At 53.0% G+C, this 18,429-nt stretch overlaps 2 protein-coding genes across 2 annotated transcripts in view; one reads left to right on the top strand and one right to left on the bottom strand.

The window, feature by feature from the left end:
- UROC1 (urocanate hydratase 1) overlaps nucleotides 1-15,274 on the bottom strand; it is a 56,747-nt gene extending 41,473 nt beyond the window's left edge. Inside the window, exons 1-2 of the mRNA XM_037734036.1 lie at nucleotides 15,186-15,274; nucleotides 2,424-2,469 (exon numbers count right to left, since the gene is read on the bottom strand). The gene's annotated coding sequence lies outside the window, so the exon portion shown is untranslated. The remainder of the gene's footprint in view (nucleotides 1-2,423; nucleotides 2,470-15,185) is intronic.
- Nucleotides 1,045-16,424, top strand: CHST13 (carbohydrate sulfotransferase 13). Its single transcript, XM_017515994.2, has 3 exons — nucleotides 1,045-1,406; nucleotides 11,873-11,955; nucleotides 14,865-16,424. Exons 1-3 carry the CDS (start codon nucleotides 1,307-1,309, stop codon nucleotides 15,708-15,710), a joined length of 1,029 nt encoding a protein of 342 aa, XP_017371483.1. The 5' UTR covers nucleotides 1,045-1,306; the 3' UTR covers nucleotides 15,711-16,424.
- Nucleotides 16,425-18,429: the final 2,005 nt, after the last annotated feature.

Here is an 18,429-nt window from a genome sequence, read left to right as displayed (position 1 = left end):
GTGCAGTGACTTTTCTAATCTCCCACAGCAGTAAGTGGGACCAGGTGAATTTGGAGTCACCAGATTTTTCAAGAGCAGTTTAATAACCAGAGCCTAGAGTGTGGAATAATAGGCATTGGAGACTTGGAAGGATAGGAGAATGGGTGGGGTGGGAGGGAGGAGGAATTATTTAACAGGTACAATGACATTATTTAGGTGACAGTTACACTGAAAGTCCAGACCTCACCATTACATATTATATCCATGTAACAAAACTACACTTGTCTTCCTTAAATTTATACAAAAATCTCCAGAAAACCCTGGAGTTTAACACAGTAGCCTATCCCATGCACTCACACTGCTAAATGTTGGCTCCAATGAATTCATCAGCGCACACAGTGCCGGCCGCACCCTCCGGTTCCCTGCTAGCCTGACTTCTGCACAGCAAGACCCTGCGGTCCGGCCGTGGGCTCCCACCCACTGGGCTAGCTGGACATATGCATCTTTCAAATTCTAGACTTTACTCTCACCTCGCCCCTCCACCCCCCAAAACAGACACATAAACGCGCACACACAGAATCCCTGGCAAGTCCTCAGTGCTCATGTGGTGCCCAGAGTAGTTGTGGGTGACACGATGAGGTACAACAAGCTCCATGCCCGGAAAATGTAAGCTGACACCCTACCTCTCTGTCCAGAGTCTAGCCCGACCTACATGAGCTAGATTCAGGCAGGACCTGGAGACCCCGGAGGAAAGCAAGGCTGCAGGGTAGCCTTGGGTGGAGGAGAAAGGACAGTCAGGCCTGCTATTGAGGGCTGGGGTCCCGGAGAGCCATGGACAGCGGGACACTCTCCTAGGCTCCTTGGCTCATCCCAGATCAGCCCTTGGGCCCCTGGCATCTAAGGCAGCAAAAAGGCAAGGGGACACCTCGCGGGGGTGGGGGCCACGCCATGGCGACAGTGCCTCTTGGCCTTGGGTGGATGACGGCATCCCTAGGGAAACCCCAGGGGCGGGGCCTCGCTGCGAGGGGCTTCCCCAGTCAGTCTCCACCCTCCAGCCCTGGACTTCGGCCCCATGGGGTGAGGATGGGGGCACGAAAAGAGGACCGGGCCTGCAGCCTCACTGTGGCCCTCCTCCTCAATCCCCAGGGAGTCGCAGGGGCTCGTAGGGGACTGGGGTCCCGCCTCCGTGCTCCCCTGGCCTGCACGGCGCATCTTGGTAGGCGCTGCGCTGCCAGGGCCGGGCGGGCTAGGGGCGGGTCTCGGGCCCTGGCACAGTCGCCGCCAGCCGGACGCAGCGGACTGTCCTCTGCCGCGCGCCAGGCACAGCATGGGGAGGCGCTGCTGGCGGCGGCGCGGGCTGGCAGCCGCCTGTCTGGGCACCGTGCTTCTCCTGCTCCTGTGCGCCGCGCCCCGCGCCCTGGGCCCAGGTGAGTGGTCGCCGCTCTCCCACAACCAAACCCGGCTCCTTGCGCTTCCCCCCGCGGCCTGAACCCTCGACGGCGGCGACACCTGCCATCTCCTTCCTAGCTGGGGGTAGGGGTGGTGGGCAGGGGCGCTGGTGGGGGGCCGAAAGACGCCTCCCGAGAGCAAAGGCTCTTGCTCCTCCTCCAGAGTTATCTCCCCACTCCAGGAGTGGTGACTATTTGGGTCCCACAGCCCGTGCCTGGAGACGGGGGTCAGTTGTGGGGGGTGGGGGACATTTGGCCAATCCGGAAAGGCCGTCTCCCTTACCTTCGCCCCCTTCCTCTATGCACCCGGCAGCCTCTGGACTTGAGCGCGCTCGGCCTGTGTGCGTAGGAGGGGAAGCTTGGGCCACTCAGTCAGGTCCCTTGGTTGTCCTGCTGTGCACTGGGTGCCACTCCCTACTCCATCCTGAAATCTACACCAGGTAGGGCTTGGGGCTCTTGTGGCGGCAGGAGTGGCCCAAGACTTGAGGATATCCGGGCTTGGGAAGGCCTCTGCCCATCCCCCTTGCCCCTCACACTGCCCTCTGCCCCCTGCTCCCTGTGTGTCCAGACACAGCAGGCCAGACCTGGATGCCTCCTCAAGCCCATGGGATAGGGCTGGGGTCTGTCTTTCCAGCCCACCCTCCGCCCCCCTTCCATGAGCTGGCTGGTGGTATGGAGCAGAGAGTCTCCTGGCAGTCTGGGGTGTGGACTCAGTGTCTGTGTCTGCCACAGCCTCTGTCTTCCCAGTCACTGAGCAGACAGATGTTTACCCAGTACTAAGACAGGGCAGGGCTTGGTGGCTACTGGCCCCTCAGGGCTCAGCGTGGGATGTTAGAGGACAACTAAGCGCCTGGGTCCTGGGGAGTGTCTGCAAAGAAACATACATATTTGAGGGACTGCATGGAGTGTCTGTATCCCCATGGCTCTGTGGGACACTTCTCTCCTGTCACCTACTCCACCCAGGTTTGAGGGATGAAAAACAGAGGTACTAGTCACCTTCTGGACTTTGTTCCTTCTGACCTCTCTCCCTCTCCTGCAGAGCCTGGGAAGATACAGCAGGTGTTAGGAGGTTGGGTCCGAACCTCCCTTCACAGCCTTTGTGCAGGCTGGGCTCCCCACCTGGCGTGTCCTGCCCTTAGCCATGAGCTTCTCACCCAGCATCTCTCAGAATCTCTGTCTGCTTCTGTCAGGCTCTCTTGTACCTCTCCCATGGCCTGTTTCTAGCCATCACTGCTTTGTCAGTGACCTTGGGTCAGCAAGAGTTAATCAGACCAACCTGTCCAGCCTCTCCCACTGGCTTCTCTCCCTCCCAAGCCCAAAGCTGAAGCTTTGGCTGAGGTTGTGCTTGTGGGCCTGCAGGTGGCACTTAGGGAGGGCACCCAGCTGCAAGAGGCCTTTTCCTGCCAGGCTAGTCCTGCTGGAGGGGCATGCCTTGCCCATGGCATCTGGAAATGGCCTCACTAGGGCCTGCAGTGTCTCTGCAGCCACGCCTGGGTTGGAAGGGATGTGGTCTGTGGCCTGTGAGGGTTTCTGGCCTGGGGCTGAGGGCTCCAGAACCCAGGAGGAATTTCAGCCCCTTCTCCAGGGAGGGCAGGCCCAGAACTGTCCCCTCCTTCTCCAAAGCAAGAGTTGCTGCCGTAAGTTTGGCAAGGGGCCACTGAAGGTTCCTGGCTCAGACCTGGGGCTCCTGCTGCCCCAGGGAGCTTAGAGATATTCTACTAGGGAGAGGTCTGTGGCAGCCCCCTCACGGCTACAGCCTAATCCCCAGGGCTCTACCACCAGCACTGGCCTAATGCCTAGAGTCCCAGGGAAGAGGAGATTCCAGAAAGGTGAAACAGCTGCACAGAGCACTGCTGCCCTCAGCACCCCACCCTCACTCCCAGGGCCTAGCAGCAGCTCCATTGTCATCCCCGGGTCTCTTGGGCATGGTGGCCATGCTTCCCATGGCTGGCACACCATGGACCACGGATCTGTTGGTTGCCTGCTCATGCCAAGCATATGTCTAGGTGCTGGGAGACAGTCAGGTACAAAACTTAGAAATACCCCTGCCTCAAGGAACTTACATTTTTTTTTTTTTTTTTTTTTTTGAGATGGAGTTTCGCTCTTGTTACCCAGGCTGGAGTGCAATGGCGCAATCTCGGCTCACCGCAACCCCCGTCTCCTGGGTTCAGGCAATTCTCCTGCCTCAGCCTCCTGAGTAGCTGGGATTACAGGCACGCGCCACCATGCCCAGCTAATTTTTTGTATTTTTAGTAGAGACGGGGTTTCACCATGTTGACCAGGATGGTCTCGATCTCTTGACCTCGTGATCCACCCGCCTCGGCCTCCCACAGTGCTGGGATTACAGGCTTGAGCCACCGCGCCCGGCCCGGAACTTACATTTTTAATATGAAAGCCCAAGGTCTCGGCTCTATATCTTCTGCCTCTGAGACACTGGCGAGAATGATGTTGGCACCAGGCTCCCTCCCCCATTCCATTCCCACAGCCGCAGGGCTGAGCCCTGTCCCAGTGTTTGGAGTCACAGGTGTTCCTCTTGGAGCCAGGTGGGGCTCTGCATCCCATCCCAGCCCCTGCTCACCCTCAGGAAGTCGAAGAAGCTGAAACTGTGGACCATCCGATGGCACACAATGGTAGCCTCGGCGAGGACAAACCCAACCCAACTCAGACTCCCTTCAGCTGGGAGGGAGTGGGTCTGTGCCTGTGACTGAAAAGGCCAGGTGCCTCTGCCTCAGACAGGCATAGACCTCGGGGTTCAGATCACACCTCCAGCTATAGTTTGGCTTTTCTCTGCCATAGCCTCATTCTCAGGTGCACCAGTTCAGCAAACCCAGCCCAAAGCTAGAGAGGGCTCATTTGCCACTGGTTCTAGCCAAAGTCCCAAGGAGGCATCCATTGGCCTGGTCTGGGTCTCACGTGCCCATCTCTGAGCCAATCAGGTGGCAGGAAGGGCTGGAAGGCTCTGATTGGACAGGCCTGGGCCACATGCCTATCCCAGCAGCTGGAGACGGAGGGTAGCCTATCAGAACTACCTGGGCTGAGTGCCTGGCAGACTTCCTCCTCTAGTGGGTTGGCAAAGGGAGGGGGAGCGGCTGCTGGGGCCAAATCGGTAGATGTTCCCCATGCTGCTGTCCATGTTCAGGTACTGCTGGAGTGTCGAGAGCTCAGAAGACCTCCAGAGAGTACAGTGAGAAGAGACAAGCTGGCAGTGGGCAGCTCTGCAGAACGGGAATTGGCAATCCCATTTTGCAGAGGAGAAAAGATCAAGAGAAAGGAAGTTACTTGCTCAAGCCAGGAAGTATGGAGCCAGGATTTAAATCCCAGTTGAAACCCCAAATCTTTTTTCTTGCCATTTTACAAAGCAGAGGCATTGGTGTTGGGCTATGAAGGCTGCATAGGAGTTTACTAGATAGGAAAATGAGAGAGGAATCTGCAAGCAGAGGGAATGGTACAGACAAAAGCATGGAGGAGTGAAATGCCTGGGGTGTGAAGCAATGTGCTGTGGGTGGAGCTCTGGGTCCTTGAGAGAGAGTGGTGGGACGGGAGGCAGGAAGATACCCTAAGTTGGGGTTCAGTCATGAATAGCCTTGAATGACACGCTAGGGGTTGGGGTGTTCTTCCTATGACTGTCAGAGGGCATCGGTCTTAAAATAGTCACTGGCACTGGCAGGGTACAGAAAAGCAAAAAGTCCCCTTCCTTGTAGAACTAACCTTCTAGAGGGGTCAACTTATACAGAAAGCAAAAGATTTCAGCAGTAAAGTGCACTGGAGGGACTGGGTGGGAACCAGGGTTTGCTGTGAGGTGCGAGAAGCCCTGTGGGTTTAGAGATCACCAAGGTGGGGCGAGGAGAAATAAGAGACAGGTGAGGCATCTTCCTCCAGTCTTGCTAATTGCCCCAGGGAGAGCCCTGAGACCTAGCCAGGGCTGGCTGTGGGCAGGGGAGGTAAAAGTGGGAGACCAGAGGGTTCTGGAGGCACAGCCGACGGGATTGCCTAGCGAGGATCTGGGCAGATCGGGGTTCCACTCCAGATGGCCTGAGGAATTCAGCAAATGGAGTTTAAACTAAATACACAGGGAGAGCTCTAGTTCTCTCCCCCTAAACAGCAGAATTGCTTCTTATAATACTGGAAAAGGCCTTGTCCAATGTGTCCCTCCCTTGGGCCTGATTCCCAAAAGGAATGTCCCTGACTCCAAGACATGCAGGTGACCCCAGAAAGCCCCCAGGGGAAGGAATGGGCAGAGCAGAGGCCCTCGGAGGCCTCTTGGGAGCCCATGCCTGCTGGCAGGAGCTTGCTGGGGCCTGGCTGTCCTGCTTGTCTGCTCTTGCAACACTGTGACCCAATGGAACTTATTAACCAGAAGCCGGGTGTCAACATCTCTGCTCACTGGACTGCGGAGTCTCCAAACAGCATACCCCCACATCATGACTGTGCCCTCACCCTGCCCGGGGTGCAAGCCCTGCCTTGGCTGAGGTGGGCATACGACGGGTGGTGGGCATGCAGAGGATGATGGCCATGCTTCTGCTGTAGGTTTCTAGTGCAGTGTTTCACCCAGTATCAAGACTGGCAGAAGAGGCCTTGCAAAATGATGTGTGCAGGTGTCCTGTGTGTGGCAATCACGTGGCCTTGAGCAGCTCTCTCAACTCTCCCTCCCTGGGCTGGCATTTCCTCGTGGGTCAGTGCAACGGGGCCCACTGGTCTGCAGGTGCCATGAGGAGGGACAGGTGTCATGGTCAGGATGAGGGGGCACACAGAGTCAGGGCAGCATGGGCGTTAAGGGTGCAGACGCTGACACCAGTGGCCTGGGTTCAAATTCTGTTTCTGGCACAGCAAGGAAGCTGTGAGTCCTTGGGCAAGTATCTTTGCCTCAGTTTCCCCATCTGTCAAGTGGGATGATTATGGTTTCTACCTGAGAGGGGTAGGCATGTCAGTGTGCACTAAGCACCCAGCACTGCGCTGAGCCTGCACCCGCCACCCTGCTGCCTCCTTCTGTCTCCTCCTCCTCTTTCTCCCAGCCTCGGCCCTGTCATCCATCACTGTCTCCCTGTCTCTGTCACAGTTTTTGGCACTTCCCCCTCCCCCGTCCCCATTGCTCCTTCCCTCCCATTGTCCTTTCCTCCTTCTCTCCCCTGTCTCTCTAACCTCCTGCTGGTTTTGTTTCCTTTTTCTAAGCATCACCACGTGGCTTTCCCTGTGCTGCTCTGATGGGGACCTCCCGGGCTATGCTGCCTGGCTCTCCCTGGCCTGTCTGCTTCACTGTCCCCTTGGCAGAGGGTGGCAGGGGGCCTGTGACCTAGAGCCCAGTGGAGGGGCTGGGGGACAGAGGACACAGGCAAGGGGGTTTGGAATGATGGGGATGGAGCCGGGGGATCCCCCAGTGTAGCCCTGTTTGGGGCCAGCCCCAGCTGCCCAAGTCAGGGTTGGACCCAGGTATCCTCAAGACACCCCTCTTCTGACTTCCCATGTCCATCTGTTCCCTCCATGGCAGCCTGCCCATCTGCAGAGCCCAGGCTCCTCGGGCTACGTGGCAGGCAGGGTGGGGCTGGGCGGAGGCGGTCCAGCCCTGTAATCACTGGCCGTAGCTATTCTGGGCCTCTCTCTGACGCCTATTCCCTTTTCCCTTCTACCCTCTGGCCCCTGGGGTCTGTCATGGTACCCGCTTTCCTACAGGCTGTGGTCTGGCCAGGAAATGAGAGGCCTTATGCAAGGGCTAGCATTTCAGGAAGGCTGAGAGCCTCTGAGTAGCAGGGCCCTGGGGCGGAGACAGGCCTGGGTCTGCTCCTGTCACTGCGACTGCCCCTCCTCCCCCTGCCCACAGACCTGGGCTGCTGAGCACCAGCTCTTCCTCAGTCCCCAGTCACAGCCCCCAGGAAAGGGACAAGTCTTAATCTGCAAGATGGTGAGAAGGGCTGGCCTCCTCTCACTGGGCACCCTGCCCTGTCCTACTTTGCCTGGTGTGGTGCCAGTGGAGCTCCCATGGCTGCTGCTACACTCAGGCCAGCAGCAGTGGCCAGACCCAGCCTGGGCCTCCCCACACCTGTGCGACTAGCCAACATTGCTGTCCTGTCCTGTCAGCTCCTTTTCTGATGACAATGTCGTTCCTAGGACAGGTCTGGCAGTTCAGATCTCTGACTCAGTCTGGAGACTGAAGGGCAAATGCTGGGCCGGTCAGTGGCCATAAGACACAGGCAGCCCTGAGCCTCCCAGGGCCTTAGCCTCCTCTACATGGCCTGGGTACTGGAGTCTAGCCCTTGTTCCTGGGCCTTACAGGACATGGCCTGGGGCGCAGAGGGGGCCTGAGGCAGGCAGGGGGTGGCAGGGACCCTGGACAGTGGGTGTCGGCTACATGCAGCAGGGTTCTGGAGGCCAGTGCAAGGCCCATCCAGATGCCATCTATTCCTCCCATGAAGCTCTGTTTATCCAGCACAGACCACGTTCTGCCTGCCAGGCACTGCACCGGCACAGTCGGTCTCAAAGCGTGCTCCCAGAGCAGCAGCTGCAGCCTCACCTGGAGCTGCTAGAAATGCAGATTCTCAGGCACCACTCCCGACCTACTGGAGCAGAAACCCCAGGGGTGGGGCTGGCGACTCTGAGTTCCATGGGCCCCACACACACTGAAGTTTGAGAACCACTGCTCTAGGTCAGTTTGCCAACAGACCAGTTCCTCAGATTTCCCAGGTTTACTGGTGTGCCAGAAGTTTCTTTCAAGGAAAGTCACTGAATCTTTTTAGTGAATATATTCTTCTTAGCTACATTTATAGACTTCATTTTGTTGAAAGCCAAGGATCACAGAAATATTTATCCTTCTTTTCTCACATGTTCCTGAATTCTTGAACATATTCTTACGAGTATTCAATGTTCTTATGAACATATTAAGACAGACTTCACATAAATGGAATTGTATGTTAGGTGGTCTTTTGTGTCTGGCTTCTTTCACTTAACATACGTTTATAAGGTTCGGCCATATGAAAGCATAAGTCAGTTCTTCATTCCTTTTATGGCCAATTAATAGCCTATGTTATGGATACAACACATTTTTGTTATCTATTCACCAGCTGATGGATTCGGGTTCTTTCTATTTTGGGACCATCATGAATAACGCTGATGGGAACATTTGTGCACAAGTTTTTGTGTGCACAAGTTTTCAGTTCTAGGAACATACTTAGAGGAATTGCTGGGTTGGTTGTATGGTAATTCTAAGCTTGGCTTTAAGAAATCGCCAAACTGTTTTCCCTCATGGATGCGCCACTTTACATCCCCACCAGGAATATGTGAGGGCTCCAACCTCTTCACATCCTTGTTATTTACTGTCTCTAAACCATCCTCGTGGTGTTGATTTGTATTTCGCTAATGGCTAGTGATGCCGCACACCTTTTCATGTGCTTATTGGCCGTATGTGTATCTTTGGAGAAATGTCTATTCAGATTCTTTGCCCATTTTAAAAATTGATTTGTCTTTTGTTGTTCCATTGTAGGAGTTCTCCATACGTTGTGGGTACTAGTCCCTTATCAGAGAGATAATTTGCAAATATTTTCTCCCAGCTGTGGGTCATCATTTCACCTTCTTGATAGTGTGCTTTGAAGCACACATGTTTTTAATATTGATGTAGTTCAATTTATCTATTTTTTAAAATGTTGCTTTGTGCTTTTGGTGTCATAGCTAATAAATCATCACCTACTCTAAGGTCATGAAGATTTATGACAGTGTTTTCACTTAAGAGTTTCATAGTTTTAACTTCAATGTTTAGGGCTATGATCCATTTTGAGTTAGTTTTTGTATGTGGTGTGAAGAAGGGGTACAAATTCATTCTTTTGCGTATGAATATCCAGTTGTTTCAGCACCATTTATTGTAGACTGTCCTTTCCCCACTGAATTGTCTTGGAACCCTCATCAAAAATCAACTTACCATAAATGTAAGGGTTTGTTTCTGAACTTTCAATGCTATGTCATTCATCTAAATGTCTCTCCTAGCCTGCACCACACAGTCTTGATTATTGTAGCTGTATAGTAAAGTTGTGGTATCAGGAAATATGAATCCTCTAACTTTGTTCTTTCTCAAGATTGTTTTGGATATTCTGAATCCTTTCAATTCCACATGAATTTAAAGATCAGCTGTCAATTTTGGCAGAAAAAGGCAGCTGAGATTTTGGTAGGAATTGCAAAGAATCTGTAGATGACTTTGGGGAGTACTGCCTTCTTCACAACGTTAAGTATCCCAATCCATGAACCTGAAATGACTTTCTGTTCATTTAGGTCTTTAATTTCTTTCAATGATATCTTAGTTTTCAGTGTACAGGTCTTATACTTCCTTTGTTATCAACATCTTCATTATTACTTTATTATTTTTAATGTTGATTATTCATTGCTAGTGTACAGAAATATAATTGACTTTTGTATAGTAATCTTATATTCTGCAACCTTGCTGAACCCACTTATTAGCTTTAATGTTTTATGAATTCTTTAGGGTTTTCTATCTATATATACAGGGTTATGCCATCTATGAATAGACATAGTTTTACTTCTTACTTTCCAAACTGGATGCCTTTTATTTATTTTTCCTGCCCAATTACCCTGGCTAAAACTTCCAGTACAATTCATAGAAGTGGCAAAAGCAGGCACTCATGCCTTGCTCCTGATCTTAGAGAGAAAGATTCCAGTCTTTCACTATTAAGTTATCTGAGAGTTTTTTGTTGATGCCCTTTGTCAGTTTGGCAAAGTTTCCATCTATTCTTAATCTGTTGTTAAGTGTGTTTTGTCATGAAGAAAGGTACAGGATTTTGTCTAATGCTTTTTATGAATCTACTGATGAGTGTGTGGGCTTTTTTCTTGATTGTATTAATATAGAGTATTACATTGATTGATCTGCATATATTTAGCCAATCTTGTATTCCTGGGATCCATCCTACTTGGTCATGGTGTATAAACTTTTTCATAGGATGTTATTTTGGGTTTGCCCATATTTTTTGAGAACTTTGTATTTATATTCCTAAGGGGCATGGCTCTGCAGTTCCTTTTTCTTGTGATGCCTTTGTCTGGTTTGGGATCTAGATAATACTGGTCTCATAAAATGAGTTGGGAAGTGTTCTCTTCTCTTCTGTTTTTTTGGAAGACTTTATGAAAGACTGGTGTTAATTCTCCAAACATTTAGTAAAATTTACCAGTGAAGCCATCTGATCCTGGGCTTTTCTTTGTGGGAATTTTTTTTATTACTAATTCAACCTCTTTACTTGTTATGGGTCTGTTGAGATTTTATATTTCTTCTTGAGTCAATTTCAGAAATTTCAGTCTTTCTAGGAATTTGTTTCCTATATGTTTTCTCATTGGTTCGGCTACAATTGTTCATAGTTCTCTTATAATCCTTTCTTGCTTCTTTAACATCAGTAGTAATATCCCCTCTTTCTTTCCTGTTTTTAGTAATTTGAGTTTATTTTCTTCTTGATCAGCCTAGCTAAAGGCTTGCCAGTTTTTGTGATCTCTTCAAAAATTGCCTTACACCTTATTAGTGTATTAATATACATGATAATATTCATGAAAAATGGGATCCAGGAGCATATGATCATATATTACTGAGAACATATTAATATTAATTGACTATGTTTGAAATGGTATTCCTTAAAACAGATTTTGAGTAAAATAATAAACTTAAAGGTAAATGAATTTTTACTTATAATAGTTCTAGGAAAACTAAGGAGTGCAGCAGGGAACAGAGAGACAACATCCCTGTCCTCAGCCAGGAGACAGAAAGACAGCATTTCTGTCCCCAGTCAGGAGACAGGCAGACACCATGGTTGTCCTCAGCCAGAAGACAGACAGACAGCATCCCTGTCCCCAGCCGGGAGACAAACAGACAGACAGCATCCCTCTCCTCATCTGGAGATGGCTAAACCTGCTTCTGTGTGAAGCAGCATATTCCCTGATGGGGAAGCACTGAGGCCACAGGCATCCACAGTGGGTCACCCAGCCTAGCAAGGCAGCACTGACAGCCCGAAGCCCACTGTGCCATCTCCACTGCTGCCTGAACCTCTCTGGCTGCCCATATGCAGGATCTGGGGGTGCTAGGCAGCCAGCCAGCCTGGTGAGCCCCACAGGGGTGGGGCATGAGGCCAGGGTAGATGGCAGTAGGTGAGTTTGGGTGATCTGGCCTTTTCTAGAGGGTTGGTGGGCTGGGTACCACCTTCCCACTTGTCTCCTCTTGCCCGGCACCCTCCAACTTTGGAGGGTAGGACATGGGAGCAGGAATGACACCAGACACTACCCTGATGTAATTCTGCCTGATTAGGACCCCCTGTTATCTCCCACTCCATCAAGCCCCTAGGAGGTAGGCAGGACCTGGGGAGGAAACTGAGTGCCAGGCATGGGTCAAATGTGCCTAGATGGGTTGGCTAAGTCCCCAGGTCTATGCAAGTCCCTCTGATGTGGTGGCGATACCTCTCTCCTTATGCCCACAGCATTTGGAAACAGAGCTCTGGGCTCCAGCTGGCTTGGTAGGGAGAGGAGAAGTCCCCTGCAGAAGCTCTATGACCTGGACCAGGTAGGTGGACAGACCCGCGACCCCCAGGCATGCCCTCTCCATCCCAGCCAGGAGCCTGACAGCAACAGTGCAGATCTGCTGGCATGAGTCTGGAACCCACACTGGGGCATCCTCCCCAAACCCAGGCTTTGTCAGAGAGCAGTGACAAGGGCAAATCTTGGGGGTAAGATGAGAGATCTGGGGTCTCCACCCACCTATCTTCCCATCCATCAATAATCCGAGGCCAGGCACAGTTCTTTATGTTGGGGATTAAAAAAAAAAAGTCAAAACAGAACCTGTACGTGCCCTCAGGGAGTTCACAGTCTAGTGGGAGCCCAAATCTCAGTGTGTGCTGCAGTGGGGAGGTGTGCAGGGAACCCCACCCCTGGTGTGATTCTCAAGCAGATGGACCAGGCAGCTCCTTGGCCCACACACCCAACTTTAGCTGGGGGCCTGCAGGGACCACACACAACCCCAAACACATACATACAACTATGCACCACTACCAAGAACCCCACACTCTGTCTCTCTCTCTCTTTCTCTCTCTCTCTCTCTCTCTCTCTCACACACACACACACACACACACACACACACACAGAAGTACTTATTTGGACAGCATGCATTGAGCACCTACTGCATGCAGGCTGTGGTCAGGATGCTGAGATCCAGCAGCAAGCAGGTTGGCCAGGTCCCTCCCCTGATGGAGCCACCAGTTCAGCAGGGGAAGACATCATCTGATACTTAACCACCCACACTAATACTTAACTAATTCTGCTCTAAAGGGGAGTATGAGGTGGAACAAGAGCTCTTCTGAGAGGGTCCTAGTTTAGATGGGGGAGAGAACACCCTCTCTAAAGAAGGCACATTGGAGCTGAGGCTGAAGAGCAAGAGTCAACAGGCAGACAGGTGGGAGGGAAGAGGGAACAGCTGTGCCACAGGCCTTGCAGGGAGCAGAGGACAGGAGAGGGTGCGCCAGGGTAGCCTGGAGAAGAGGGTAGCCCGCAGGCCCTGCAGGTGTGCACACCACACACACACCACCTACCAAAGATGTGCACCACATGCATGCACCACACACGCACCAACACACACACCACACACCCCACACACACCATACACACAACACACACACACACTTCATACACATACAACACACACACATCAGACACATGCACACCACACACCCCACACACACCATACACACAACACACACACACACTTCATACACATACAACATACAGTTCATACACATACAACACACACTTCATACACATACAACACACACACCACACATCAGACACATGCACACCACACACCTCACCAGGATATCATGCCCCATAGGCACACACCACATGCGTGCACCACACACACATTCCCGCCCCTCTGGCGTCACACCCTCCCAAGCAGGCCCTGGCTCTAGTGTCCCTCCAAAGGCTGCTTTGGCCTCCTCTGAAATGGAAACACCCTGAAGGCTTTTTTCTGAACTGAGAACTCATATACCATACAATTCACTCTTCCAAACTATACAATTGGTTTTCAGTATTTCTACAAGGTTTTGCAACCATCACCACTATCTAATTTCCAAACATTTTGATCACCCTCAAAAGCAGCTCAGTGTCTATCAGCAGTCCCCCACAGTTCACTCAGGTTCTAGTTCATTCTCTCTGGGTGTGACTGCTCTAGGGACCTCACTAAGTGGGACTGTTCAGCACTCGTCCTTTTGTGACTGTCCTATTCGCTTCGCATAACGTCCTCCAGGTCAACCCATGTGGCGGTGTGTGACAGCACCACATTCCTTTTCATGGCTGAGTCATATTCCATTGCATCGATGGCCGCATACATGTGCCCAGTCAGCAGTGCACACTTAGGCTTTCTGGGTAATGTGAATACTGCTGCTATGAACTTCATGTGCAAGCTTTTGCATATGTTTTTAGTTCTCTTGAGAATATGCCTAGGAGTGGAATTGCTGAGTCACATGTTTACTGGTTTTGAGGAACTGCCAAACTGTCTTCCACAACTGCATCCCTTTACATTACCACAAGCAAAGTGTGAAGGCGCCACTTTCTCCACATCCTCACCAATTCGTTGTCTTTTAAATTATATCCTGAAAGCACTTAATGTAATTTTAAGAAGTTAAAACTCTTTTATGAACTCTTAACACAAAAAATATAGGTAGGGGTGTTAATCTTGGAGATAAGAACCCCGCGTGAAACAGGAGGGATCTGAAGAGAGGGGAGCTGGAAGCCTGGAGGCGCTGGCCTGGTTCTCTGCATGGCTGAGGCTACGGGAGTCCAGACCTAATCTGGAGAGCGGTGAGGCGGCTGGCCCACAGCTGGTGCTAGATTAAAGCCAGTCGGTGTTCCTTCTCAGAGGAGGGGCAGGCTCAGAAGGGGCAAGTCTCCTGCCTCAGCGCTGAGATGAGAATTTGCTGGGGGAAGAAAAGGCGTGTGGGGGTGCAAAGGAGAGTGCCGATTTGTAAGTAAAGAATCAGCCCATTTATTAATGAGGCAAAGCAGCCCAACAGCCCGCAAGCGGCTGCAGTTTTCAGGTGGGTATGGAATTAAACAGCGCTGCTTCTTGTGCAGCCTCCTGCTTTTAGTAAATAGTGAGGAGCCCATGTGTGCCCGTACTCACAGGGAGCACACTCTCATGCCACAATTCCTATCACTCCTCCTCTGAGCGCCCCACAGCATACCCAGCCCGTCCTTCTCCCTGCCTTAGCATGGTCAGAATCCGTTTCTCCCAAATCCAGGCCCAGGATAGATGTCCGAGCCCCAAGCCACACAGGGATCAGTGGCAGCCCTGGGGTGCCAATCTGTGCCCGGCCCAGCTCCTGCCCCCAATTCCGGAGCGCAGCCCGTCAGGGCAGCACCAGAGTCAAGGAGCCCGCCTGCCCTGATGCGTCCCCTTGTTCTGTCCCCTGTGGCCGGCAGGACCCGCTCGCGGCCCTGGCCGAGGTGCACCGGCAGCGGCGCGACCTGCTGAGCAGCGCCTGTAGCCGCCACACACGCCGGCAGCGCCTACTGCAGCCCGAGGACCTGCGGCACGTGCTGGTGGACGACACGCATGGCCTGCTCTACTGCTACGTGCCCAAGGTGGCCTGCACCAACTGGAAGCGCGTGCTACTGGCGCTGAGCGGCAAAGCCCGCGGCGACCCGCGCGCCATCCCCGCACACGAGGCGCACGCGCCCGGCCGCCTGCCCTCGCTGGCCGACTTCAGCCCCGCCGAGATCAACCGCCGCCTGCGCGCCTACCTGACCTTCCTGTTCGTGCGGGAGCCCTTCGAGCGCCTGGCGTCCGCCTACCGCAACAAGCTCGCGCGCCCCTACAGCGCCGACTTCCAGAGGCGCTACGGCGCACGCATCGTGCAGCGCCTGCGGCCGCGCGCGCTCCCCGTCGCCAGGGCCCGCGGCCACGACGTGCGCTTCGCCGAGTTCCTGGCCTACCTGCTGGACCCGCGCACGCGGCGCGAGGAGCCCTTCAATGAGCACTGGGAGCGCGCGCATGCGCTCTGCCACCCGTGCCGCCTCCGCTACGACGTAGTAGGCAAGTTCGAGACACTGGCGGAGGACGCGGCCTTCGTACTGGCCCTGGCCGGCGCGCCCGACCTGAGTTTCCCCGCGCCGCCTCGGCCCCGGGCGGCCGCTACCTCCCAAGACCTGGCAGCCCGCCTCTTCCGGGACATCAGCCCCTTTTACCAGCGGCGCCTCTTCGACCTCTACAAGATGGACTTCCTGCTCTTCAACTACTCTGCCCCCTCCTATCTGCGGCTGCACTAGAGGTCCTGGAGGGCCTGTGGCCACGCGGGGCAAATTCCTTTCCAACAAGACCCCAAAGGATGCAGGTGCTGCCGGCCCCAGGACCCTTCTTCAAGAGCTACTGTATGCACTCACCTGGCCACCGGCCCAGCGGGCACAGGGCACACCTGGCTGGGCTTGGGAGCCCCCCATCTCAGGTGGCCCTACATGCATGTGCCTGCCTTGGCCTGTCGCTTGAGGCCTGCTTCCTCCACCTGCTCCGGCTGACAGGCACCTCCCCAGTCCCCATAGATGGGGCAAGGACTTGGTAACCAGAGTTTTAGGCTTTTAAAGGCCATGTTTGGGGGTCAGCTGTGTCCCTGAACCTATTCATGGTTCATCAGAACAGAATGATGATACTGATGTCAGTGTGGCCCGAGCCAGTGCCCTCCCCACCTCTTCCACCCTGGCAAGGACAGCTGTGGCCAAGGGCGAAAGCCCTCACTTGGCTGGCCTCATGATGGGGACTTACCTGAAGCCAGCTGGGAGCTGCCTTCCATTGCCATCGGGCCTCCTCTCATTTCCCACGCGGCTGGCAATGTCCAGGCGCCACCTTCGGTCTCAGTCTGGCAAGACGCTGAGTCTTCAGTATCCATGCCAACAGAGCCGCTGGTGCAATGTGGTAGAAGGTTTTATGGAACTTTGGTGAGCTGGGCAGTTATGGTTTTGAAATAAACATATTTTGTTACTTTTTGACTTTTTGGAGTTTCTCTGCTTCATTGGGCCCTTTTCTCTGAGAGCCTGCAGCTGTCTGATCTCAAACCACTCAATCTCCAAGCCTTTGCTTTTCCTGTTGCCAAGTGGCATAAGATCAGATGAGAGTGCCCACAAAGCCTGGGTACCTCCCAGTGGTGCATAGGAGTGAGGGGCTACATGGGGCATAAGGTGAGGAGGGTTCATGTGTAGGGGGTGCGAAATTCTGGCACTGACAACTTGGAGAAAAGCTACTGTTTCACCCTGACCTGGGTGAAGGACTGAAACCCACACCAGCTCAGCCAAGCCCTGGGTCTTGTGCTGCCTCTCACCTTGGTGCGTGTGTGACTGTGTGCATGAGTGTGTGAGTGTATGAGTGTGGGTGTGCATGTGTGCATGTGTGTGAGTATGAGTGTGAGTGTGCATATGTGCATGAATGTAAGAGTATTGTATGTGTGTATGAATTTGTGAGTGTAGGTGTGCCTTGGGCCACTTGACAATGAGCATCATCCACCCAGCTTTGTGGAGACAGCCAACTATGAGAGTCCCTTGGGAGGAACTGAATGTCCCCTTACAGTGACAGCGAATATACGATGTTTTTCAGTTTGCTTGGGTGATCAATAAAAATGCCAGAACTTTGGGAAGAAGGCGGGTAGGGCATGCTTGAATGTCCGAAAAGCAGAAATCAGAAACACAAGGAGAAAGGGCAGCTTGACATGGAGGAGGCCAAACCTCAGCTGTGGGGACCCGGGCAGCCCGGGGCCAGCAGGACCAGCAGCTCAGACATGTCACACCCGGCTGTTGTTTGCACCATCCCCGGACTGCAATGCTATCCCTTCTCAGACCATTCTAAGGAGCCTCCCTATCAGCTCATGCCCCTCTCTGAGCTCCCCCAGATCTGGACACCCCTCTCTGAGCTCTCCTCGAGTTGTGTCCAGAGGCCCTGCCAGGAGGAATGGGGTGGCCAACTCCAGTGGACCTGGGAAGGGGCTGCTGCCGCCGCTGGTTTCCCCACGAGGCCTCCCCCAGCCTGGGCCCTTCCCCCATTGGAGGGACACACAAAGCCTAGGGCCTTGCACCATTTCCAGAGCTACCTGGGTGTTATGGTTTGAATATCTGTCCCCTCCAAAACTCATGTTGAAATTTAATCCACAATGTGGCAGTATTGAGAAGTGGGGTCATTAAGAGGTGATTGGGTCATGAGAGCTCTGCCCTCTTAGATCAATTAATCCATTGGTGGATTAATAGATTGACTTAATGGATTGATGGGTTGATGGATTAATGAGTCACCATAGGAGTAGGACCCGTGACTTTATAAGAAGAGTAAATGAGACCTGAGCTAGTGCACTCAGCCCCCTTGCCACGTGAAGCCCTGCACCACCTCCAGAGTCTCCAGAGTCCCCGTTAGCAAGAAGGCCCTCACCAGATGCAGCCCTTAAAGCTGGGACTTTTCAGCATCCATAACTGTAAGAAGTAAATTTCTTTTCTTTGTAAATTACCCATTTCAGGAGCTCTGTCATAAGTAAGAAAAAAGAGACTAACTTTGGAGCCAGGCTGAGGAGGGAATGATGGGGCCTTGGATATACTGGGGCCACTGTCTTTGTGAGGTGCTCCCTGGCCCTCACATACTCCCTCAGAGGCTACACACACTGTGTTCTAAGCCACTGTGTGTGTGATTGTTGCACACCCATTTCAATGACACATGCCTTTGTTCCCAGCTCACTCAGCTCCCACACAGCCCCCGATGGGACCTGTTTGCTGCAACTGACACCCATCTGGATGTGTCACTCTCAGGTGTCTCACAATTAGATGTGCCCTGCCTCCTGCTGTCATGCCCTCAGCACCTGGACATGCTGGCACTTGTCACACTCAGTCCCTTGTGCAGGAAGCTACTCCACTGCTTTCCCACTGATGTCCCCATGTGTGGATGCTGCAGGCACCCAATGTCATGCTGTCATGAGGGCACTGTGCCTACCACATGCAGCCCTGCACCCTCTGCTGTCTGCAG

This window comes from Cebus imitator, unplaced genomic scaffold, assembly GCF_001604975.1.
Source record: "Cebus imitator isolate Cc_AM_T3 unplaced genomic scaffold, Cebus_imitator-1.0 Scaffold568, whole genome shotgun sequence".
Lineage (NCBI taxonomy): Eukaryota > Metazoa > Chordata > Mammalia > Primates > Cebidae > Cebus > Cebus imitator.
Note: the sequence above shows the minus strand (reverse complement) of the source record. Positions and strands in the feature narration are given on the sequence as shown.